Raw genomic sequence first — 26,732 nt, 5'->3', positions numbered from 1 at the left:
GCAAAATTTCACTGTTAATTTAGTATGTAGAAGACTAGCATGATATATTTTCTAAATGTAATGTCATTCAACTTCATAATAAACTTTAACTTACTTTAGTGACTTCTGCAAAGAACATGCCAGAATCTCCAATACCAGCAACAGAAAACAAAGGTGCACTGGAAGCCAGAGCTCCATTCACAATATCTGGATACTTCAGTCTCATGTATGCACTCAAAATCCCTCCATAACTGAGAACAGAAAAAAGTTTAATATGGTGTAGCACAGGGGTGCCCACACTTTTTTGACTCGTGAGCTACTTTTAAAATGACCAAGTCAAAATGATCTACCAACAATAAAATTTTAAAAAAACACAACGCACACTGTACGCATAGAATTGTTAATTATCATTCCTATTCCGGGGTTTTTTCAAAGAGGTCAAAGCAGATGACTCTATGCACTGTCACCTCAGTAACAACCATACAAAAATAGACAAAACCCACCCCCTTCCCTTTTTACTAAACCACAATAGCAGTTTTTAGCGCAGGGAGCTGCGCTGAATGCCCAGCGCTGCTCTGGACGCTCATAGGCTCCCTGCGCTAAAAACCACTATTGTGGTTTAGTAAAAGGGGACCATATTGTAAAATATAGACAGCAGATATAAATTCAGACACATTTTGATCACTAAATTTAAAATAAAATCATTTTTCCTACCTTGTCTGGTGATTTCATGAGTCTCTGGTTGCACTTTCTTCTTCTGACTGTGCATCCAATCTTTCTTTCAGCCTGTATGCTTCCTCTCCTCCAAACCACATTCCCTCCCCCAACTTTTTCTTCCTCTCTCCCTGCCCTTTCTTTCTTTCTCTCTTCATGCCCCCTTTTTTTTCTTTTCCTATTTTTCTTCTTTCCTTCAGTCTCCCTGCCTGCCCCCTTTCTTTCTTTCTCCCTGCCCTTCCCCAAGCCACTGCCACTGCCGCTGACATCGGGGAACAGGACCCAAATGCCACCAACGGATAACAGGCCCCAAAGCCGACGCTGACGCCGCCCCATGCTCTCTCTGCTTTGGGTCGATCAATCTTCCTCTCCCCGACGTCAATTCTGCCGTCAGAGAGGAAGTTCCGCCCAGCCAGGCAGCGATTGGCTGGCCCGAACTTCCTCTCCGACGGCAGAATTGACGTCGGGGAGAGGAAGATTGATCGGTCCGATAGATCGCCAAGGCAAAGGGAGTCCTGGATGATCGACTCACTTTGCCTTGGCAAGCTACCGGTCGATCGCGATCAACCTGTTGGGCACCCCTGGTGTAGCATTTTCATGCAGCATTTCTAAAACTGGAGCTTAAAAGAGTTGTATTACATAAAAGCAGGTATATTGGGTCAGACCAAAGTTTCAAGCCCTGGATGCTATTTCCAACAGTTGCCAATCCAGATCACAATTACCTGACAGGGTTCAGAAGATAGCTAGAATACTTCCCCCTAGGTATAAACAGTAGCTTTTCCTGTCTTCCTTAATTATCAAAATGCAATATATAGCACATGTATATCATTCAGGCTCATTAGATTAGAGACATAAAATCAAACAAACTACTTGGTACTGGTTAATTTAATTTAGATAATTTAAATGCTTTGAATAATTTATTTTAAATATTTATTTAAATATAGATACTCATCTTCATCTACGCGGGTGGGGGTAGGCACTCCGACATAGACCTATGTTTCGCCCCAGAGGGCTTTATCAAGGAATTCCCCCTAAAATCAAACGGCTCATGTTCCCTGGTTAAATCTGCAAATGTGGGGAACATGAGCCATTTGATTTGAGGGGGAATTCCTTGATAAAGCCCTCTGGGGCGAAACATAGGTCTGTCGGAGTGCCTACCCCCACCCGCGTAGATGAAGATGAGTATCTATATTTAAATAAATATTTAAAATAAATTATTCAAAGCATTTAAATTATTTAAAGTATTGAATAATGAGGCCAATGACTACTATTGGTGCCTGGATACTGAATGTTCAAAAGGTTTATTGGCATACAGGTGGTACCGCTTGGTCTATAAGATTAATAAGATAAATAAGTTAAGAAAGACTCTATATGTGAATTACTGTGATGTTTTGAAGTTGAGTCTTGAAAAAAGAATATAAACTGAGCTGGTTGTCCAACTTTTAATTTAGTTTAGGACATGTATCTGTTACAATGAGTTTTAACATAAAAGGGAAATAGGTATTAGTCACTATGTTCTTCTTATTTTCTTCAGTGGCTGAAATAAGCAATTATATCATTCTGCGCTTTAATTGGCCATTCTGAACATACAGTTTTGTAAAGTACTAAAGCCAATATAATGAGCCAACAAAAATAAATATATAGAGAATACATGTAAAAGGGTACCCTTCATTGCAATTTTCACTGGAACTACGGGCTCCTTTTACGAAGGCGCATTAGGACCTTAACGCGCGGAATAGCGCGCACTACAATGCTGTGCACGCTAGCCGCTACCGCCTCCTCTTGAGCAGGCGGTAGTTTTTCAGCTAGTTGTGCCACTGTTTTAATAGAACAGCAGGCATAGTTAATCCCATGGATTTACAGACGGACACTGGCAATTACGTACATAAATTCAGATAAGTAAGTTTATTTTTGATTGATTCAATTTGAATACTTTGTAGTCACAATAAAGAGATTATGTACTTACCCTGTTAAGCTCTTTTCCAGTAGATAGATGAGACATTCTAGACAGATGTGTCCCCATGGCCGCGTGCCATCTGCAACAGGAATCCACTCCGTATTATTTCTATGTGCCTCTGGTATACTCACTGGGCTCCTTAGCTCCACCTACAGTTAGTACCCAAGCATGAAGGGCCATTACATAAACGTGTAGTAGAGACACCTATGGCAATAAAGTTAAGCACCAACCGTTCTGCTCAAAAAGATACATAAGAACATCAACTGCAAATAGCCAACAAAGGCCTCAAAGGAGCTCAAAAACTATTCCCACAGAAAAGTAACATATATACAGAATTCTTCTCAGCCCCCAAGGCTGACAGGCATCCATGAAACAACTTGGAGAACCATAAACAGACTGAGACAGTAGGCAGGTGCAGAAAGGACAGGGCAGGAGTCTATAATCTCATCTTTCAACTGGAAAAGAGCTTACCAGGGTAAGTACATAATCTCTTTTTCCAGTGCAATAGGTGAGACATTCTAGACAGATAGGACGTCTGCGCCAGACTGTAAGACTGAGGACCCAAAGGCAGAGTCCTGTCTTGCCGCCACATCCACTTTGTAAAACTTGCAAACATGTGAAGAGAGGACCACTTTGCCACCCTGCAGATCTCCTCAGGGGAGACAAATCTAGCTTTGGCCCACAACGAAACCACACTCCTGGTAGAATATGCCTTGATGGAAATGGGAGGCTGTTTCCCAGAAATGGCCCTATGGATCCATCTAGAAATCATGGCCTTGGAAGCATGAGCTGAACAGAATGAGTCGGCACAAACAGATGGTAAGAGAGACAAGCAGTGAAACTTGATCACTACCTCTCCAAAATTCTGACAATGACCGACTACAAATCATTTCGAAAAGAAATCAAAGCCCTGTTATTCAAAAAATTCATCAAGAAATCCTAATTCATCTCCATGACTATCCCTACTTTTGTAAATTTCCTGGAAATGTCCAGTTATCTTCTTTTGTAATCCGCCCAGAACTGCAAGGTATTTGCGGAATAGAAGTCACTAATGTAATGTAATTCGTTAGTGACCTCCAAGTAGTGAAGAATCATTCTGTGCACATCAAGTTTCTTCAAAAGGTGATAAAATGCCAAAGAGGAATGATGATCTTGGGCTCTAAAACAAGAGAGCTCGGCCACTTGGACCCAAAGAGACGGCACAATGAAGCCTTTATCAAGACCAGACTAAAGAAAGGTGAGAATCACCGAGATCAAAGTCATATAAAACTCAACCTGGTCCAAAGTGCACCAATGTTGGAAGCATTCCATGCCTTAGCATAAGCAGAAACTGTAGACAACTTCTTAGACTTGAGAAGAGTGTCAATAACCACAGCAGAATAGCTTTTGTGTTCTAAGACTGTGCGATCAAGATCCATGCTGTAAGAGCAAAGCATCCCCAGTCCTCCATGCAGACAGATGGGTGCTCAGCCAAAGGCTGCAACCCTTGCAAAGATGCATTAGATCTGCATACCATGGTCTGTGAGGCCAATCTGGAGCCTCCAGAATGACATGGCCCAGATGGACCATGATTCACTGAATGACCCAGCTGATCATGGGCCATGGAAGAAAGGCATACAGGAGAAGCTCCTGAGCTGCACTAGAGCATCGAGACCCTCTCTTCTGGGTTCAGATCTTCAACTGAAGAAACAATCTGCTTTCTTGTGCCGACCCGAGTTCCACACTATTCAGAACACAACTGCTCCACAGCTCCACAGTTCGGAACACAACTGAAGTTAGGGCCCACTCGCCCAGACCCAAGTCTGTCTGCTGAAGACGGCTTGAATATTGTCAACTCCACCACATGCGCTGCTGATTTCGCCAGGAAGTAGCATTCCGCTCACAGAAAAAGAAGGCAGGTTTCCTGAGCAAGAAGGGTGCTTTTGGTCCCTCTCTGGTGACTGACATAGAATACTGCCATTACATTGTCAGAGAAGACGCTGACGCTTGGCCCTCCAGAGTCTTCTGTAATCATAGCAGAGCCAGTCGAATATCTCTCAACTCTAACCGGTTGATTGACCATTTCCTCTGAGAGGGTGTCCAACACCCCTGGATGGGACAATGATTGTAATGGGTTCTCCAGCCCCAAAGGTTGGCATCTGTCATCATCACGATCCAGGAGGCAATCTGCAGCAGAATGCCCTTGCAGGTTGACTGCGGGAGGAGCCACCAATCCATGCTGGTCTGGGCCTCCAGAGTCCAGGTAAGACAGGTCTGTAAAGCATCCCTGTATGAAGCCCAGCGAGAGAGCAATGCATGCTGGAGTGGATGCATGTGCGCCCTCGCCCAAGGAACCACATCCAATGTGGCAGGCATGGACCTCAGGACCTGAAGATAGTCCTACACCCAAGGCACCGGCTGTTCCAAAAGAGAAGAAATCTGGGCACATAGTTTCTGTCTGTGTGCCTCTGAAAGATAAACACGCCCGTAGCCATGCCAGATATTCCAGCAACTGCTTGGGTATCAGATTGCTCTTTCATGTGGTAGAGGACCTGGGTTGGATTGTGAGTTACAGAATCACCTGATCCACCGTGCATTGACCCTAGGCCAATGAGGGAACCCTGATCTGCCAGTCATTAAAATAAAGGTGTACTTGCAGACCCATTTTCCATAAGTAAACTGCCACAACCACCATCACCTTGATGAAGGTACAGAGAGACATTACCAATCTTCAGGGCCTTTCTTTGGCATGATAACGTATATACAGTATCTGCCTGGCCCAACCTGTTAGGATCAGTTGAGGAGATGTTCTATGTGGCTTAGTCCGCTGTAAGTAATAAGCCAAAGCTCATTCCAGTCCAAAGAATGAAGAGCCGTCTCTCCAGGGTGAGAATGAGGCTTGGGAAAAAAACACTGGAAGCACGAAGGATTGATTCAAATTAAATTCTGTGACTACTTTTGGTAGGAATTTTGGATGGGTGCAAAGCACTACTTATTATTGTGGAATAGCATAAAAGGCAGGTCCAGCGCTTGGAACTCGCTCACTCTATGAGCAAAAGTAATAGAGTTTTGGTATGCCTTTTCCAAGTGCGATATTTGAAAAGACCTAAAGACATTGGTTCAAAAGGAAGCTTCATCAGATGAGAGAGAACATTAAGATCCCAAACCACTAGAGGTGGTTTGAGAGACCATTTGACGTTGAAAAGACCTTTCATGAATCTGGAAACAAGAGGATGAGTAGTCCAAGATTTACTGTTGATTGGTCCATGAAAAGCTTTGATAGCACTAAGATGGACTCTGACTGAGATTTTAAGACCTGAGTTAGATAAATTAAGAAGATAATCCAAACTGAAGATATAGAGGAGGATGAAGCATCATGATGATGCCTCACTTGTGCCTACTACCTAAGGAGAATTCAGGAAACGCCTGAAAACACATCTATTCCTGAAATACTTAGGAAACCAACCTATTCAATCTTAGTCCTTAACAACCTAGCGCAAGAACCACCTGTCACTAAATCTGTACTTTGTTTGTTCATTCAATCTGTAACTTTGTTTATTCACTCGATCTGTAACATTTCTAATCATTGTAAACCACATAGAACTTCACGGTCCTGCGGTATATAAACTGTTATTATTATTATTACACCACGTAGAACACTGTGTTCACTTCTGCTGGTAGCACTGCTGTGTAGAAAGTTTTCTGGGTGCACCCAAAATAAGTCGGACAGGATCGGAAAGATCAGTGTCAGCTGAGATCATCCCGAAAGGTACCAAGCTGTCAGATGCAAGGACTGTAGATTGGGATGTAAAAGAGATCTGTGACTCTGTGTGAGAAGAGATGGAAAGATCTGCATGGAGCATTGGTTCCTTGGTATTGAGCTGAAGTAGAAGGGAGAACCATAGTTATCTGGGTCACTGAGGGACTATTAGGATCATGGTGACCAACTCTCATTTGAGCTTGACTAGCATCTTGAGAATGAGAGGAATTGGTGGAAACCCATAAAAAAATTTGTGTTTCCAATCTGGAAGTAAAGCATCCACTTCCAGATGTTGCGGAGAGTATCATCTGGAACAGAATTGAGGCAGCTTGTGATTTGGGAGGGACGCAAACAGGTCTATCTGAGGAGTTCCCCAAAGAGAGAATATCTGACATAAGACCGTGGACTTGAGCGTCCACTCGTGTGGATTGAGAAATCTGCTAAGTTTGTTGGTGGCAGAATTTTTCTTTCCTTGAGCAATATGTTGTGAGCAATGGCCCAGTTCCAAATCTTCTTGGCCTCTTGAGAAAGAATGAGAGAACCTGTTCCTCCTTGTTTGTTTATGAAATATATTGCCACTTGATTGTCTGTGTGTATTAGTGCTGCCCAATTCAGGAAAAAAAATTTGATTCGATTCAGCTTATTGAATTGATTTTCCTGCCCAATTGGGTGTTTTTTTAAAACATCCTGGTGGGTTTATTTTATAGCCTCTTAACCCCTTTGCCTTCTCCTAACCACACTGGTGCTATGGTGTAAACAAAATCCTAGCTCACGTTTGTGGTCTAAAACCAGCTTTGGCAGGATACACTTTTCAAATTTGACATTGTAATCACAAAACAGAAAATAAAATTATTTTTTCTACCTTTTGTTGTCTGGTCATTATTCAAATCTTGTTGGTCACAGGCTCTGGTTGTCTTCTGATAACTTGCTTGCCAGGGTCTCCTTCTTTCTTCTTTCTCCATGCTAACCATCAATCATCTATCTCTGTCCTCCACTTCCGTTTCCCTTCCCTCCCCTGGAGGTCTGGCATCTTTCCTTTTTTTCATCTCCATCCACAGATCCACCTTTTCTCAACTACCCTTTCATCCAGCATCTCTCCCTCCTTCCCCACCACCTCAGGGTTCACCATATCTCCCTTTCTTTTCCTTTCATCCCTAAATCCCATTGTCCACCATCTCTCTCCCTCTCCTCTATTTTTAGACCCATTATTTCTTCCCCGAAAGGCCGGCATATGCACCCTCCAGGTACTTCTACACCAGGGCCCCCTACCCTGAAGGTCTGTCCCCCTCTGAAGGCCTACATCCCACCCCTGAAGGCCTGCCTGTCCCCCATGGAGGCCTGCACCCCCCTGAAGGCCTGTACCACCACCCCTGAAGGCCTGTCCCCCCCCAAAGGACTGCACCTCCCCCCGGACTGTTCCCCGGAAGGCCTGTGTGTTCCTCCCTGACCTCCCACACCTCCATTTACCCGATTCCAGTAGGGAGCAGCCTGCAGAGAGGATCGCTGGTACTTTAGCGATCATTGCAGATTGCCATAGGCCCCAGGAGCTGTCTTTCCTCTGCCATGGTCACGCCCCTCCTCTGACATCAGAGGCAGGATCGTGGCAGAGGGAAGACAGTACCGGCGATCCTCTCTGCAGGCTGCTCCCTGTTGGAATCAAGTAATTGGAGGCACGGGAGGCCAGGGGGGAAGCCGGACACTGCAGCACTTCACGACTGACCCTCCCTCTTTGCCCTCTAAAGAAGGAACGGCAGTGGACAGCCAGCAAGAAGCAGCACTGCTGATCCTGCTTTAGGGGCAAGGGGGGAGGGTCAGACAATGAATCAGGAGGCCGATATTTTTTTTTTTTTTAATCGATTCGAATCAATTCACCCAAAATGAATCGGTAAATCAATTTGAATCCTGAATCAGGCAGCACTAGTGTGTATTAGTAGGACTTGATTGGATATCATGTGCTGAAAAGTTTTGCGAGCATTGCGAATGGCCCTGAGTTCCAAGAGATTGATGTGGCATTTCTGCTGTTGGGTGGACCAGTGACCCTGTGTGAGAAGACCATCCAAATGAGCTCCCCAAGCGTATTTGGATGAATCTGTGGTCAGAACTTTCTGATGTGGAGGGATTTGCAACAGCCCTTTGGAAAGATCTGAGGAATTCATCCACCACTGCAGAAATTGATGAAGTGAAGATGTGACTAAAATCTCTTGTGAGTGGACTGAGTGCTTGAAACCATTGGAATGCTAGTGATGAGGTGTCCTGAGGTAGAGTCGTGCAAAGGGAGTAACATGGACAATGAACGCCATGTGACCCAAAAGTATCATCATCCGCCTGGCTGAGATGGATGAAAGGTGATAAAGCCTAGTTGCAAAGTTGAATCAAATTGTCTTGTCTTTGCTGAGGTAAGAACTCCCTGAGTTGAATGGTGTCGAGCAGGGCTCCTATGAATTGAAGAGTATGAGAGGGTTGAAGTTGAGATTTTGGAAAGCTGACTTCAAATCCCAGCTGCTGAAGAAACTGGATTGTTGACTGTGTTGCTAAGAGTACACCTGAGGAGAGGCATCTTTAATTAGCCAGTCATTGAGATAAGGAAAATCTTGGAGACCTTGAGCCCTTAAAGCTGCTGCCACTACTACCAGGCACTTGGTGAATACTCTGGTCGAGGATGCCAGGCTGAAGGGCAGAACTTTGTACTGAAAATTTTGATGGGCTACTTGAAATCTGAGAAACGTCCTGTGGGCAGGGTGAATGGGTATGTGGGTATAAGCTACTTTTAGATCTAGAGAGCATAGCCAATCATTTTGATCTAAGAGGGGATGTGCCACTTTAAATCCAAGATATTTCCTATAAGCCGGGTGAATTGAGATATAAGTGTAGAGTTCCTTGAGATCCAGAGAGCATATCCAATCGTCGCGAGCCAGGAGAGGATATATAGTGGACAGAGACAGCATTCGAAATTTCTCTCTGACCAAAAACTTGTTGAGGGTTCTGAGATCTAAAATCGGTAGGAGACCTCCCATCTTCTTCGCTATTAGAAAATAGCGGGAGTAAAATCATTGGTTCTGTTGATCAACAGGAACTTTGATGACGTTGAGGAGAAGAAGGGAATGAACCTCCTGAAGAAGAAGAGAGGATTGCCGAGGGTTGAAAGTAGACTCTCTTGGAAGTAGAACTCAGAGATCGGAGATGATGAGTTTCCAACGATGGCAATAGATCTGAAGATGACCTCCGATTTGCTGAGGAAGAGGCTGAAGCAGAGGGATTGCAACTATGCTCTCTATCAACAGGTCAATTAGACTAAGTTGACTTGGTAGGAGCAGCGGTTTGGGCCTTGGGAGGACGCTGCTGCTTTTTTTTTCTTCTGCTAAGACCTTACTGGGGCAGAAGCCTTAGCTGATAAACGCTGTTGATAAGAGGAAGAAGGCCTGAAAGGAGGGCTTAGACTTAGGTTTAACTAAGGTATCCCATCGCGTCTCATAAGCCATGAGTTTTAGGGTTGCAGTATCTGTAGAATCCCCCAAAAAGCTCATCCCCTAGGCAAGAGACATTGGCTAGTCTGTCCTGGAGGTTAACATCCATGTCACAGACTCTAAGCCATGCCAGCCTCCTCATGGCCATAGACATAGAAGCAGCCCTGGATGCGAGTTCAAAGAAGTCATAAGCTGAAAAAACCAAATACTTCCTTAACTGAAGGACAGTGCTCATGAGATGTTGAAAGCCTTTCAGCTTACAAGAAGGGATATGTTTTTGATATGCAGAAAACTGCATCATGAGATGTTTCAAGTAGCATGAGAAATAGAAATTGTAGTTGACTGCTCTATTGGCCAACATGAAGTTCTGGTAGAGCCATTGACCAAACTTGTCCATAGTACGGCCCTCCATACTCAGAGGGACTGACTCATAAATCTTGGATGGAGTAGATTTCTTCAAAGTAGACTCCACCACCAGGGATTGATGTGGGAGTTGAGGCTTATCAAATCCAGGCAGAGATATTATTTTGTTTAGAGAGCCTAACTTCTTAGAAGCCACCAGTATCAAAAGAGGGGATTCCCAGTTCTTGTAACGAGTCTCTCTCAAAATGCCATGTAATGCATCTCTTGAGGAGGCTGATCATAATCCAAAGTTTCCAGAAATTCTTCACTATATTTGGAGTCAGCCTCCAACTTCACCGAAAGATGGAAGAGCTGCACTGGAGAATAAAGGACCAGCGAGCTGGTCAGCATCCCAAGGATCACCCAGCTCAGGATCAGGCAGCACTGGAACAGCAGCAGACTGAGAGGAAGACATGCCCATAGAAGCAACACCACTTAGAGACAGATCAGAGGTGAAGTGGGATTGTACAGGGGAAGAATGCCTACTGCGCGATGCATTCCGCAAATATTCCATAAAGTCTGCAAAATCCTCCAGCTCCTGGGATGCAGAGTCACCCTGAGTTGACAGAAGAATGCAGTTCTGAGGCTGCAGTGGGTCCACAGCTTTGCACACAGAGCCATTAGCCTTGTCAAACCCCGAAAACAAAATAAGCCACCCCACCAGGCTAGCCAAGCATTTAGTCACCTACTGAATCAGGGGAAAGGCTAAGCTTTGCACTGCTGCCACTCCCAGCTGTGCCACAAGACACGTGACATAAAAATGCTCCAAAAGTGCCCAATTTGTGCAATCCTGGCAAGAATCCACATTAGGAGAGCCCAAGGATTCCATCCCAACAAGTTTGGAGGCACAAATTGCAGTTTGGGAGAAGCAGTGAGCTTTTGAAAAAAAAGATAGCTAAAAATCCAAGATGGCTGCTGCTAAGAAATTTGCACCAAAACCATGGTATCTTTAATATATATCAAACGTTAAAAACTGAAATTTCAGGATTTTTCAGGTGAGGGAACACAGGGGGACATGCAGAAACCTTGAAAATTGCTAAATTCAGACCCCCCCTTCACCTTACAGTTCCCCCTTCACCCCTGTCTAGTCTAAGGGATCTATGGCAGCTTTTAAAGTCTGCAAATAAATGGAGACTTTGTAAGGGTTCTGTTTCTTAAATTAAAGCACAATTCCATAAATTACTTGATCTATGAAAGTAAGAATTTGTTAAACTGAATTTACCTGCCTCCAAAAACAATCACAGGAACATCGTTGATATTGTACTGCAATTTTATATCTTTTATTAGCAAAGCATAATCAGCTAGGGCTTGTTCCACAGAAAGCAAACCAATATTTTCTCTTTCTGATGATCTATTCTCAAATGGAAGTGATTTTCCATAATACCTCTGAAAAACAAGCAAGATCATCCAACTATTTAAAATTTTAAAAAATACATATTATCTTTTACAAGTAGTATATTTTATGTGTATCAGAATCTGTGTCCTAAAGATTCTACCTTCTCTGAAATTTGCAACATCAGTGTTTCCATGAGAGGGAAGGGGACTAGTTATTACAGATATATATTCGTAAGTTGTCTCCTGTAGGTTCAGTCTTCTCATAATGCAGCAGCAAACTTCCCCCCTTTTCCTAAGCAATGCCCCGAAGTGCTAAATGTTCTGATGCTCATAGAATTCCTATGAATGTTGGAGCAGCATCAGAGCATTTAGTGCCCCTGGCAATGGTAGAAACCATCACAGCTTAGTAAAAGAGGGGTCATCTGCGAAATCACAAAGCTCATAAATTTTCTTCATAAATTATCAGAGTTGTAGTAGCTTTCATGAGTTAGTCATGTCTGTAGAACTAGGATAACAAAGATATTCTGAGCTATTCTAACTCGGGCATTTTCGCTCTGATTCTATATAAGACACTTACAGTTAGATGCCTAGATCAGCGCACCTTGCTGATCTAGGTGCCTAACAATTTTTTAATTGGCTTAATCAGTGCTGAATTGAAAGCGCCATTAAAAACCAATTTAAATAATTAATTTGCCAGTAGGCGCCTACCACTTCGATATAGGCGTCTAACTGAGGCGCCTACTTGCAAGTAGGCATGATTAGGGGCGGATGTGGGGCAGAGTTTGGGCATGGATTGATTTAGGCGCACTGATTTAAGCCATGAAAACCCTAGCCTAAATGGAGTTGTGCCTAAGGATTTCAATGCCTACAGGCACTAAAGAACGCTTAGGCATCGCTAGGCGCAATTCTATAAACGGCACCTAGCGTTTGACTGAGAGCTGCACCAAATGTCATCTAGGAGTTAGATGCTGTTTATAGAATCAGGGCCATTGTGCATAAAATCATATGGCATGGAACATTTTGTTCATTATTATGATGTGATATTGGTGTGAATCAAAGAAGGAATAGAAGGCTAAATCTAAAGAAGGCAGCTTCTCTTATATTTAGTAATCTTTATTCAATCAATTGCAGCAGCAATGTGAAAGGAAATATCAAAAATACATATGATGGGTAAGAAGAAACATGTTTAAAGGTTTGTTATAATGGAGTGAGATTTATTTTACATCTCCCCCTCCCCACAAAGAAAAAATGAATGGCTGAAATGGTATGTCTTATACATATTTTAGCTAAGTTCTTTGTTACTGACCATTTTAAAAAATGTGTTGTTTTTTAATAAAATAATTTTTTCAACAAGTTAAACCTTAAGGTCTGCAGCATGTTCTCTTTTTGTGCTTGATTTTGCTATATACCTTCTCCAGATGTGTGCAGTGACATCACTTGCAGTTCAGCATGGAACTCGGACATGCTCATGAACTGAAATCACCTTGCTCTTAATCTTTTGATCTCATCATTATTGCTCTTTAAGGGGAAATTACATCTTACCTACTAATTTACTTTCCTTTAATTTCTCCAGACTGCACAAACTGATGATTATGCACTACCACCAGCAAATGGAGGCTGAGAATCACCAACTTTCAAGTAAGCCTATAAGTGAATAGCCAAAGAGATCCCTAAAAGAGTAAAGTAACTAACCACTACAAATCAATCCTCACAGTACTTCGCGTCCCCCAAACAAGGCCGGAACCTGATGCTGATGGGAGTATCATATATCTCCCATACTAAAGAAGTTTCATTGGCTTCCAGTATAATTCCATATACAGTATAAGATTTTGAAATTGGTCCATCAGGGGATATACAGTAAGGAGAAATTAGATTCTTACCTGCTAATTTTCTTTCTTTTGATCCCTTCAGATTGGCACAGAAACAGATGGGTTTATGCTCCTCTGCCAGCAGGTGGAGACTGAGACACTAACTTTTGGCTGCGGTACAAGTAGGCTGTGCAGTTCCTATTACAATCAGTCTTATCGAATAGCCAAGCAGAAAACAAGGCTGAAAAAAAGAGTAACATCCCAATTCCCCACTTACAAGAAGACCAAGGGAAAACACTGTTGGATACTAATTAGAACAAGAACCTTTCAGAAACGCCCCACAGTTCGCCAGCTAAACCAGCCGCTGCTCTTTAAACTCCCCAAACAACCAATTCCCACAGAAAAACCCTTACTCTTCGCTAAAAGAAAGAAAATTAGCAGGTAAGGTCCTAATTTCTCCTTCTTTAGTGTCCCTCCAGACCAGCGCAGAAATGGATGGGACATACCAAAGCAATGACCATCATGTGTGGGACCCCCGAAAGGCTACCACAAGAACACGCTCACAGAACACCGCATCTTGATGCGCCTGAACGTCCACATTGTAGTGTCAAACAAAGGAATGGAGAGAAGACCAAACCGCTGCTTTACAGATATCTACCAGAGGTACAAGAGAAGATTCAGCCCATGAAGCTGCTTGACCCCGAGTGGTATGAGTTTTGAGAAATTCCAGAACAGGCTTCTTTTGGAAAAGGTACGCTGACGTGATAATCTCCTGGATCCAGTGCGAAATGGTAGCCTTGGAAGCAAGAGGACAAAAAGACAGTCCAACTTATGGAACTCCTGGGTTCTCTGAACCTAAGAGCGAAGGACCCTATGGACATGCAACTTGTGCAATTGCTTCTGCTTCAATGAGCCTTCCTGCTTACCCAAGACCAGGAGGACCACAGACTGGTTAACATAAAATGGCGAGACCACCTTTGGAAGAAAGGAGGGAATCGGACTACACAAAAAGGCCTGCAGTTTGGAAAGTGTCTTACAAAAGGAATGGCCAAGAAAACCGCCTTAAGAGTAAGGTCCTTCAACGTACAGGCGTCGAGAGGTTCACATGGAGCATGCACGAGCATGGAGAGGACTAGATTGAGATCCCAAGCAGGAATCGATGGTCAAACTGGTAGCTGGAACAGTTTCGCAACTCTCAAGAACCGAATTACATCCGGAGAGGAGCCATATGCTTACCACGCAAAAGATCATGAAAGGAAGATAAAACAGCAATCTGCACCCAAAGGGAGGACCAGGCAAGGCCTCGCTCCAGGCCATCCTTCAGAAACTCCAGGATGTAAGGCAAAGCAGCTTGAAGAGGAACCACACCATGCATGGAACACTATTCATCATAAAGATGCCAAACATGGACATAAACCCGAGAGGTGGAAATTCTCCAAGACTCTAAGAGAGTGGAGATCACCTTATCTAAATATCCCTTCTTCCTTAGGTGAGCCCTTTCAAGAGCCAAGCCGTAAGACAAAAAAGGACCATGATTGAACATTGGAATGGAACCCTGAGTCAAAAAATTGGGTGAGAGGGGCAGCAGAAGAGGATTCCTATTACCTCTTATCTCTAGAGACAAAACATTTTATATCATCTATATTTGGACTTGTAGATCAACGGGCTAAAGAAATTAAACTAAAATTAGATTCAGAAAAAAACAAAAGTTTTCTTGGCAAGTCCAACTATTAAAATTAAAGAGACTGTTTTGAAATTGAATGGAATGGAATATCCTATTGATACTACCATTAAAATATTAGGATTCACTTTAGACCGAATGATGCTCAAATTGATGTCTTGGACAAAAAATATTTCTTCATATTGTGGAAACTTCACACTATAAAATCTTATTTTGATTTATCATCTTTTAGATTATAGGTACAACAATAATAAAATTTTATTTATAACCTGCAATACCTTAACAGTATTGATCCTAAGTACTTTAGATTATTGTAATATCATTTACTTGGGATCCTAAAGGAAAACTATTAAAAGAATGAGTATTATTAAAAAATACGAAACTACATTTGATTTTTGGTTTGAAAAAATCTGAATATGTAGCACCTTATTATAGAAAATTGCATTGGTTGCCAGTGGAAGCTAGAATAGTTTTCAAATTTGCTTGTTTATGTTATAAAACACTGTTAGGTCTTGCTCCAAACTATCTTTTAAATCATTTTGTTTTATCAGAAATTACCCGCCATACATATGGAATCCTTCTGTTTTCTTTTCCAACTTTGAAAGGTTGTACCTAAATAAGATTTCTCGAAAGGACCCTATCTTTTACAAAACTGCGATAGCAGTTTCTAGGGCAGGGAGCCGCGCTGAATGGCCTGCGCTGCTCCCAACGCTCATTGAGTTCCTATGAGTGTCGGGAACAGCACAGGCCATTCAGCGCAGCTCCCCGCTCTAAAAACTGCCATTGCAGTTTCGTAAAAGAGAGTGTAAGTGATTTGATTCTGAATTCTTTATCATAACAACCCCTTTTAGAAGATCAGTGAAAACCTAATTATTTGATAAATTTCTTTAATTATATCACTCAATATTATATTTATCAGATCATGTTTTGATGTAATTTCACTGTGCTTTCGCACAGGGTCCCCCAAGCTCTGTCCAGAAAGCAAAGGGACAAGAAAGACTCATTAAAACAGATCCAACAGGCCCAAAACAAACCTCAGCACAGACTGCACAAGCTTACCACTCCACCTGCTGGAGACTGAGAAAAGACTGATTGTAATGGGGACTGCACAGCCCACTTGTACTGTAGCCAAAAGTTAGTGTCTCAGTCTCCACGTGCTGGCAGAGGAGTGTAAACTCATCCATTTTTGTGCCGGTCTGGAGGGACGCTAAAGAAACTACCTGCTTATTTCAATGAATTTCTGCAAATACAGTCATGTGAAAAAATTAGGACACCCCATGAAATATTCAGTTTTTTCTTAAGAAATGTTCACATATTGATGTCAAATCTTTTTCTTATTTATCTCTGGAAAAGAAAGTAATTGCAGGTAAACAACAAAAGTTTTCCTTGATTTACTCATGAAACAAAAGATATCCACAAAAATATGTATTCTGAGGAATAAATTAGGACACCCCCACGTATCCTCCCACTTCAAGTGTCTCAAATCAGGACACCCCCCACTTATCCTCCCACTTCAAGTGGTTCAGATCACATACAGGTGTATTACATCAGGTGCACATGATTAGAATATCATTACTCAGCATTTTGAAGGAGGTTTGCCCTACTTAAATCTCAGACATTTAGTTTGGTGTACTTATGACTGCTGCAGTAAGAGTGAACACCATGGTGAGATCAAAAGAGCTGTCCAAGGCCTTCAGAAAGAAGATAATAGCAGCTTATAAATCTGGTAAGAGATTTAAAAAGATCTCAAAAGAATTTTACATTAGCCATTCCACATGGTCGGTATTCTTAGGAATGTCTTTGGGATGAAGAGGCCAAGGGACTCTGACAAAATTTGCAGGAGGGACGAAAAAGCACAGTTACTTACCGTAACAGGTGTTATCCAGGGACAGCAGGCAGATATTCTTGACTGATGGGTGACGGCACCGACGGAGCCCCGGTACGGACAATTTTAGAGTGATTGCACTCTAAGAACTTGGAAAGTTCTAGTAGGCCGCACCGCGCACGCGCGAGTGCCTTCCCGCCCGACAGAGGCGCGCGGTCCCCAGTTAGGATAAGCCAGCTAAGAAGCCAACCCGGGGAGGTGGGTGGGACGCAAGAATATCTGCCTGCTGTCCCTGGATAACACCTGTTACGGTAAGTAACTGTGCTTTATCCCAGGACAAGCAGGCAGCATATTCTTGACTGATGGGTGACCTCCAAGCTAACAAAAAGAGGGATGGAGGGAAGGTTGGCCATTAGGAAAACAAATTTTGTAAAACAGATTGGCCGAAGTGTCCATCCCGTCTGGAGAATGCATCCAGACAATAGTGTGTAAAAGTATGAACTGAGGACCATGTAGCAGCCTTGCAGATTTCCTCAATAGGCGTGGAACGGAGGAAAGCCACATGAAGAAGACACCAGGAAGAAAACCGTGTCCACTTCTGATGGTAACATTGCAGAGTGGCCGGTTTCCTGGAGGCATCCAGAATGGAACGAACGGGCTGAGACAAAAGAGTATCATGAGAAGTCAGCCCGAGAGAAACCAAGCTGTCAGGTTTAGAGACTGAAGGTTGGGATGCAGAAGGGTCTCCTGATGTTGCATAAGCAGCGAAGGAAACAATGGAAGAAGAAAAGGCTCCCTGGAACTGAGTTGAAGTAGAAGGGAGAACCAATGTTGTCTGGGCCACCGTGGAGCAATCAGAATCATGGTGGCTCGTTCCCTCTTGAGCTTGAACAAGGTTCTTAACATGAGAGGCAGAGGAGGGAAAGCGTACAGGAACAGATTGGACCAATCGAGGAGAAATGCATCCGCTGTCAGACGGTGAGGAGAGTAGAGTCTGGAGCAGAAGAGGGGCAGCTGGTGATTGTGAGGAGCTGCAAAAAGGTCTATCTGAGGGGTGCCCCACTGATTGAAGATGGACTGAAGAGTCAAGGGATCGAGTGTCCACTCGTGAGGCTGGAGAATTCTGCTGAGCTTGTCTGCTAAGGAATTCTGTTCTCCCTGAATGTAGATAGCTTTCAGGAATAGTTGGTGATCTGTGGCCCAAGCCCAAATCTTCTGGGCTTCCTGGCACAAGAGGCGAGAGCCTGTCCCACCCTGCTTGTTGATGTAGTACATCGCAACTTGATTGTCTGAGCACAGCAGAAGGACCTGAGGAAAGAGTAGATGTTGAAAGGCCTTGAGGGCATAAAATATCGCTCTGAGTTCTAGGAAATTGATGTGATGTTTCATTTCCTGGGCTGTCCAAAGTCCTTGAGTTTGGAACTCGTTTAAATGAGCTCCCCAGGCATAAGGGGAGGCGTCGGTGGTGATAACAAGTTGATGCGGAGGTAGATGAAACAGAAGACCTCTGGAGAGATTTGAGGATATCAACCACCATTGTAGAGACTGACGAAGAGATGATGTCACAGATATGTGTCGTGAGCAATGATCCGTCGCTTGGGACCACTGGGTAGCTAGGGTCCATTGAGGAGTGCGCAGGTGAAGACGTGCGAGGGGTGTGACATGAACTGTGGAGGCCATGTGACCCAAGAGTATCATCATTTGCTTGGCAGAGATGGAACTTTGTGGAAGCACCTGCTAACATAGAGATTGAAGAGTTTGAAGACGGTTGGACGGCAGAAATGCTTTCATGCGGACTGTGTCCAGCACCGCTCCAATGAATTGAAGTTTCTGAGTGGGTATGAGATGAGATTTGGGTAGATTGATCTCGAACCCCAGAAGTTGTAGGAACAGGATGGTTTGGTTGGTGGCCAGGAGCACTGTTTGAGATGAATTGGCCTTGATTAACCAATCGTCCAGATAAGGGAAGACTTGAAGATGGTGAGAGCGTAGAAAGGCAGCCACCACAATCAGACATTTGGTGAACACTCTTGGTGAGGAGGCAAGACCGAAGGGTAGCACCTTGTATTGGTAATGACAGTGATTGATCATGAAGCGGAGGTACTGTCTGGAGGACTGATTGACGGGTATATGAGTGTATGCCTCTTTGAGATCGAGGGAGCATAGCCAGTCGTCCTGATGGAGAAGAGGATAAAGGGTTGCCAGAGAAAGCATCTTGAATTTCTCCTTGACCAAGCATTTGTTGAGATCGCGAAGATCTAGGATGGGTCTGAGATCCCCTGTTTTTTTGGGGACCAGAAAATAATGGGAGTAGAATCCCTGCCCCTTCTGATCTAGAGGAACTTCTTCTATGGTGTTCAGGAGGAGGAGGGATTGAACTTCCTGAAGAAGGAGAGAAGACTGAGAGGTGTTCAAAGCAGACTCTCTTGGCAGACTTTGTGCAGGACGTGTCTGAAAGTTGAGAGAGTAGCCGTGGCGGATGATGTTGAGGACCCACTGATCCGATGTGATGTTCTCCCAACGGCTGATGTAACAAGAAAGACGTCCTCCTATGGGTCGAGGGAGATGGGCAGATGGTGGAATACTGGCTATGCCCTGGAGAATCACGTCAAAAGGGTTGGGTAGACTTTTGTGGTGGAGGAGGCTTCACCTGTTGCTGCTGGGCTGGCCTAGGTGGTTGTCGCTGTTGCTGGCGCTGACGTCTAGGCTGTTGGGTAGCCGGTGGCAAGGGACGGGCAGCATAGCGGCGCTGGTAGGCCGATTGTTGGCGAAAAGGCCGAGCAGGAGGGGTCTTTTTCTTAGTCTTCAGGAGAGTATCCCACCGAGTCTCATGGGCAGAAAGCTTTTGTGTAGTGGAATCCATGGACTCACCGAAGAGCTCATCCCCTAAGCAGGTAGCATTTGCCAGGCGGTCTTGATGATTTACATCGAGCTCTGAGACCCTGAGCCATGCCAACCGATGCATGGCAACAGACATAGAAGTCAATTCAAAAGTGTCATAAATTGACCGAACTAGGAACTTGCGTAACTGGAGAAGAGAGGAAGAACAGGCATGAAAAGCAGGTTTCTTACAGTCAGGGAGGTACTTTTCAAAAGCAGCCATGTTTTGAATGAGGTGCTTTAAATAAAATGAAAAATGAAAAGCGTAGTTCCCTGACCTATTGGCTAACATGGCATTCTGATATAAACGTTTGCCAAATTTGTCCATGGCTTTTCCTTCTCTGCCAGGAGGGACTGAGGCATACACACTAGCTCCCGCTGATTTCTTAAGTGTGGATTCTACCAAAAGAGACTCATGCGGGAGCTGAGGTATGTCAAAACCAGGAATAGGGATAACCTTGTATAAGGAATCCAGTTTACGAGGAGCTCCTGGTACATTGAGGGGAGTCTCTAAATTTTTATAAAAAGTCTCTCGTAAGATGTCATGGAGAGGAAGCTTGAGAAATTCCCTTGGAGGCTGGTCAAAGTCCAGAGCATCAAGGAATGCCTTGGATTTCTTCGACTCAGCCTCCAAGGGAATAGAAAGAGATTCACACATCTCTTTTAAAAATGAAGTAAAAGATGTGGAATCCTGTTTAGAAGAGGGATCAGCAACAAGTTGATCCTCTTCATCAGAGGAACACTCACCCTCAGACAGAAAGGGCTCTTCAGAGTCACCCCACAAATCAGGGTCCCGAATCTGAGAGCCACGGTCTCGAGACTCTGGAGTGGAGGGTTCCAGGTGTCGTGTTTTGCGCGCCGACTTACCCGACCTCATAGACGCGGTACCAGGAGATGTGACATGCTGCGTTGGTACCGAGGTCTGCACCGCCTGGTTTTGAGCTCTCGGTTCCGGTGCTAAGATTGGCATCGAAGTCGAGGAAGTAGTGTGAACCGGAACCGACAAAGTGGATGCCGATAAAAGAGGGCGCTCCACTGCCGGTACCGGTAGCTCAGACCGGACCGGGACTGGAAGGCTCGGTGTCAAAAGTGCTGGAAGGAGTTGTTGCAATTGCTCCTTAAGTTGCACTTGCAGGACAGCAGCAATCCGCTCGTCCAGCGAAGGCACCGGTACCACCTTTTTCTTCTGCGGTACCTGTGGTGCCACTCTACGCTCCGAGGATGAGGAACCCGATGTCGAGGGGCTCACCTCAATAGGAGCGGAGCGCTTCCGTGGGCGCCTCGAGGTCGGCAGGATTGGACTCGCTGCTACTAAGACCGGAGGACGCTCCAATGGGGAAGGCTTCTTAGCCGGCTTACCTGCGGGATGCGACGCCGGCGCGGTATCGCGCGGTGTCGACGAAGTAGGTGCCGACTGAGATGGGGCCGATGTCGGTGCCGGTGCTGCGGAGTCAGACATCTCGGCGCCAAATAACAACCGCTGTTGGATCTGGCGGTTTTTTAGAGTTCTCTTCTTTAAAGTCGCACAGCGGGTGCAGGTGGACGCTCGATGGTCAGGACCAAGACACTGCAGACACCAGTTGTGTGGGTCTGTCAGTGAAATTGGTCGAGCGCACCGCTGGCACTTTTTAAAACCGGGTTGAGGGGGCATGAAAGTGAAAATGGCTTCTGCCAAATCGAAGGCCGAGGCCTCGATGATGGCAACAGGCCCCGCCGGGGCGAATCGAAAGAACTGAATAAAAAAACTAAAGTTTTTTTTTTTTTTTTTAAACTAAAGAAAAGAAATAAAAGAAACTTTATTTCCAGAAGGGGTTTATGCGAGCGGGAAGGCGATTACAAAAAAATCTTTCAACAGCCGTTGAAAGAGACGCGTCTTCTTAGCTCCGCGGAAACTAAGAAACTGGGGACCGCGCGCCTCCGTCGGGCGGGAAGGCACTCGCGCGTGCGCGGTGCGGCCTACTAGAACTTTCCAAGTTCTTAGAGTGCAATCACTCTAAAATTGTCCGTACCGGGGCTCCGTCGGTGCCGTCACCCATCAGTCAAGAATATGCTGCCTGCTTGTCCTGGGATAAGAATTGCATCCAAGCCTCCGAAACAAACTTTTAAAGCAAAAAAATAAGAAAAAGATGCAGAACTGAGCTGATAGACTTCTGCATAGATCACTTGCAGGAACTTGCTCTGTCTCTCTCTCAGTAGTAGGAGGAGCACAAGGTGAGAAAAGTGTGGATTTCTGCAAGTCCTGGATTGCGGGAATGAATTGGACACTGTGAATAGAATCCGGAAGGGATGTACAGTACTAGATTTGATAATTTTTTTTTTTTGGATTGGCTGAAAACTGACGCGATCGATTACCACATCAATTAAGACAATTTAAAAATCTTTTGCATGGACTCCAGTTAGACATTGCTAGGTGTCCTTGATAAAGGCGCCTAACATAGGTGTCCTATACAGCAGTGTTAAACTGCCTGTGCCGGTCTGTAGAAATTTCCTGCCAATTTGCGCAGGGCCGGCGAGATCAGGGGAGCTCCGTTTTGCTTCCCAGCTCTCAGTACTTGCCTGCAACAGCGCCTGTATCGTCAGCACAGCGATTCACTTAGGCAGTCTTGGGTCCTTTGATGGGTCATGCCGCCTCTGAGGAAAGAGAAAGTTGCATCATCAGAGGCGGGCCGCAACTCAGCAAAAGCTCCAAGGATGCCTAAGTGAATCGCTGTGCTGATGCAGGCAAGTACTGAGAGCTGCTGGGAGGGGAGCGGAGGGAAGGGAAGGAAGCCATTCTTAGAGGCTGAGAAGATGCTGGATAAAGGGAGAGCTGCTACTGGACCTGAAGGGAGTTAGGGAGAAGGAAAGATGCTGCTGGGAGGGGAGGAGGGAAAGGGAAGGGAAGAGAGTTACTGCTGGACAGGGGAGGAGGAAAAAATGAAGAAAACAGCTGACGGAGATTAGAGGAGGGGAAGGGGTCAGGGTGGAATGGAGAGATCAGATGAGGGATAGGGGAGAGACAGAGGAATGAGAAAGTAGAGAGAGATTGAGGCTGGGAAAGGGGTCAGCAGAGAAATAAGGAGAGAGGGACAAAGATGCTAGATCTGGTGTAGGAGAGATAAAAAATGAAGAGAGCAGTGAAGCTGGAATGAATCTTGTATATAAAAGAGAGGGGGGCACAGGCTGTATGGAAAGGGAAGAGGGGCATAGAAAGAAGGTAGATACAATATGGAAGGGGGAGAGGGCAGACAGTGGATGGAAGGGGCAGATGCTAGATTGAAGAGACAGAAAGGGCAGAAGCTGGAAGAGAGTGAAAAGAAGATGAAAGCAGAAACCAGAGGCAACAAAAGGTACAAAAAAAAATCATTTTATTTCTATTTTATGATTAGAATATATCAGATTTGAAATATGTATCCTGCTATAGCTGGTGTTAGACATAACTGGGGACTGCATAGTCCAAGCTGTGCTTCTTTAGCTTCCAGCTGCTTAGGACTCTCTCTGACCAGAGGGCAGTTGCCCTAGTTGTACTCCCCTAACACTATTCCTGTCAAGTGTGACTGCAGTATTATCCCAGGACAAGCAGGCAGCATATTCTTTACGCATGGGTGACGTCACCGACGGAGCCCCGGTACGGACCTTTTTAACTAGAAAGTTCTAGTTGGCCGCACCGCGCATGCGCGAGTACCTTCCCGCCCGACGGAGGAGTGCGTGGTCCCCAGTTTCTTCGTTTCCGCGGAGCGAAGAAGACGCGTGTATTTCAACGATCGTTGAATCTAACTTTTTGCCTTCCCGCTCGCGATTTTCTCTTATTTTTCTCTTTTGCCTTCGGGTTTTTTTCTTATTTCATTCCTTAAAAAAAAAAAAAAAACTTTTTTGCTTTTTTTTTTACTTTGTTTTCGATCCAGCCCCGGCGGGGCCTGTTGTCACCATACAGGATTCCGGGTTTGATTTTGCGGAGGCCGTGTTTCCATTCATGCCCCCGCAGCCGGGTTTTAAGAAGTGCCAGCGGTGTGCACGCCCGATCTCCCTCACTGGCCCACACAATTGGTGCCTACAGTGTTTGGGTCCTGAGCATCGGGCGGACTCCTGCACCCGCTGTGCCACTCTTAAAAAACGTACTCTGAAGAATTGACAAATCCAGCAGAACATCCTCTTCGGCACCGCATCTGCTATGGAGCCGATTCCCTCGACTACGGTACCGCCAAAATCGGCACCCACCACTTCGACGATGCCCGATCCTTCATCGGCGTCGCTGGCGCCAGGTAAGCCGGCTAAGAAGCCTTCCACCTCCCTTGAGCGCCCTCCGGCCACAGTGGCGATACCGGCCCTACCGGCTTCACGCTGACCCCGGAAACGCTCCGCCCCGATCTCGGTGAATGCCTCGTCATCGGCCTCCTCATCGCCGGGGCGTGGGGCGGCACCTAAGGAACCGAAGCAGAAAAAAGCGGTTCCGGTGCAACCCCTGGATGACCGCATCGCGACCATCCTCCAAGACAAATTACAGGAACAGCTGCAGCAACAACTCCAGCACCTGTTACCGACTATCCTGGCAGCGCTCCTTTCGGTACCAGACCGGCCCGAGCCTCGTGCCGTCCAACCGGTATCCACCCCATCGGTGCCCCTTAACTCTTCCATGCCGATTCTCTCGGCTGAACACCTTCGTGCCAACCCCGTAGGTCACACCCACGCTGATGCCGATCCTCCTCGGTACCAGGCGGGGCACCGGTCCTCCCCGGACCGAGACCGGCACCGTTCTTCCCGGGACCATGACCAGCACCGATCTTCCTCTCCCAGTAATGTCTCGGTGCGCTCTGGCAAGTCTCTGTCTAAGACCCACCATACTGAGCCTTCCACCCCGATATCTCCACATGCGCACACTGATGTCAGGGACCCGGACCTATGGGAAGACTCCCCTCCCGGTACCGAGGAGGACGCTTCGTCATCGGACGAGGAGCCCTCAGTGCCCGATACCACTTCTAAGCCTGAGCAATCCTCCTTCTCAAGGTTCCTCAGGGAGATGTCAGCGGCTCTCTCTATCCCTCTAGAGTCTGACTCCAAAAAATCCCAGGCCTTTCTGGAGGCCTTGGATTTTGAACAGCCTCCCAAGGAGTTTCTCAAGTTACCCGTACATGACATACTGCGGGAAACTTTTTATAAAAACTGGGAGAGCCCACTCACCGTCCCCGGGGCCCCCCGTAAGCTGGATAGCCTTTACAGGGTCATCCCAATCCCAGGTTTTGACAAACCTCAGCTGCCTCATGAGTCTCTCCTGGTTGAGTCTACCTTGAAGAAAACTCAGGGCTCCAGTGTTTATGCCTCCACCCCTCCTGGCAGAGAAGGCAAGACGATGGACAAGTTTGGCAAGCGCCTTTATCAAAACTCAATGCTGGCCAACAGGGCGAATAATTACACATTTCATTTCTCATTTTACATGAAACATCTGGTACAACAACTGTCCGCCCTTCAAAAATACATTCCGGAACGCAAAGTTCCACTCTTCCAGCAGCAAATTTCCAGCCTTCTTCAACTGCGGAAATTTATGGTGCGCTCTATTTATGATTCCTTTGAGCTCACCTCTCGTGCATCTGCCATGGCCGTTGCCATGCGCCGCCTGGCTTGGTTGAGGGTATCTGATTTGGACATCAACCACCAAGACTGCCTAGCCAACGCTCCCTGTCTTGGGGATGAACTTTTTGGGGAGTCCCTAGACTCAACCACCCAGAAGCTCTCGGCCCAGATGGAACACTCTTGTTAAACCTAAGAAAAAGACCCCACCTACTCGCCCTTACAGACCACAGTCCTCGTATCAGCGCAGGTTCTCTGCCAGACCCCTCAATCCGCCTTCACAGCAACCTCGGCGGCCCCGTCAGCACCATCAACACACTCAGGCTCGTTCTCAGTCTAGTCAACCTGCCAAGCCTCTCCCTCCTTCGAAACCCTCTCAGCCCTTTTGACTCCTCTCTCCAGGGCATAGCCAGTCTTCCTCCCTCGTTGCCTCTTCCTCAACCAATCGGAGGACGTCTACAAATCTTCCTCAGCCGTTGGGAGGTCATCACATCAGACCAATGGGTCCTCAACATCATCCGCCACGGCTACTCTCTCAACTTCCAGACTCTTCCACCAAACAATCCTCCCGTAGAGTCTGCTTCTCACTCCCCCCAAACCCCCCTCCTCCTGAGGGAGGTTCAATCCCTCCTTCTTCTCAATGCCATCGAAGAGGTGCCTCCGGCCCAACGGGGTCAGGGATTCTACTCCCGCTACTTCCTGGTTCCCAAGAAGACAGGAGACCTTCGTCCCATCCTCGATCTCAGGGACCTCAACAAGTGTCTGGTCAAGGAGAAGTTCAGAATGCTCTCCCTTGCCATGCTGTACCCTCTTCTCTCTCAACACGACTGGCTATGTTCCCTGGACCTCAAAGAGGCCTACACTCACATCCCAATCAATCCGACTTCACGTCGCTACCTACGGTTCCAGATACAGCACCGTCACTATCAGTACAAAGTGCTACCTTTTGGCCTCGCTTCATCGCCCAGGGTGTTCACCAAGTGCCTTATTGTGGTGGCGGCCTTCCTCAGGTCTCACAACCTCCAGGTGTTCCCCTACTTGGACGATTGGTTGGTGAAAGCTCCTACGTCGCCCCTTGTGCTACAAGCCACTCATCACACCATCTCGCTCCTCCATCTCCTGGGGTTCGAGATCAACTACCCCAAGTCGCATCTGCTTCCTACACAGCGACTTCAGTTCATTGGAGCAGTTCTCAACACCACACTAATGAGGGCGTTTCTCCCCTCCGATCGTCAACGGACCCTGCTCCACCTCTGTCGTCAGGTGCTCCTTCATCACTCCATTCCTGCCCGACAGATGATGGTCCTCCTGGGCCACATTGCCTCCACGGTACATGTGCTTCCTCTGGCACAACTCCACCTCAGGACACCTCAATGGACTCTTGCCAACCAATGGTCGCAGACC

At 45.8% G+C, this 26,732-nt stretch overlaps 1 protein-coding gene across 1 annotated transcript in view; it reads right to left on the bottom strand.

Annotated features, from left to right (window-relative positions):
• The window catches only part of DPP7 (dipeptidyl peptidase 7), a 349,192-nt gene that overhangs the window by 259,511 nt on the left and 62,949 nt on the right, over window positions 1-26,732 (bottom strand). Inside the window, exons 5-6 of the mRNA XM_033962277.1 lie at window positions 11,478-11,641; window positions 95-230 (exon numbers count right to left, since the gene is read on the bottom strand). Coding sequence (XP_033818168.1) covers window positions 95-230; window positions 11,478-11,641 — 300 coding nt within the window. The remainder of the gene's footprint in view (window positions 1-94; window positions 231-11,477; window positions 11,642-26,732) is intronic.

The sequence above is a fragment of the Geotrypetes seraphini genome, chromosome 10 (genome assembly GCF_902459505.1).
Source record: "Geotrypetes seraphini chromosome 10, aGeoSer1.1, whole genome shotgun sequence".
NCBI classification, from domain to species: domain Eukaryota; kingdom Metazoa; phylum Chordata; class Amphibia; order Gymnophiona; family Dermophiidae; genus Geotrypetes; species Geotrypetes seraphini.
This window is presented reverse-complemented; position numbering and strand designations above follow the sequence as displayed.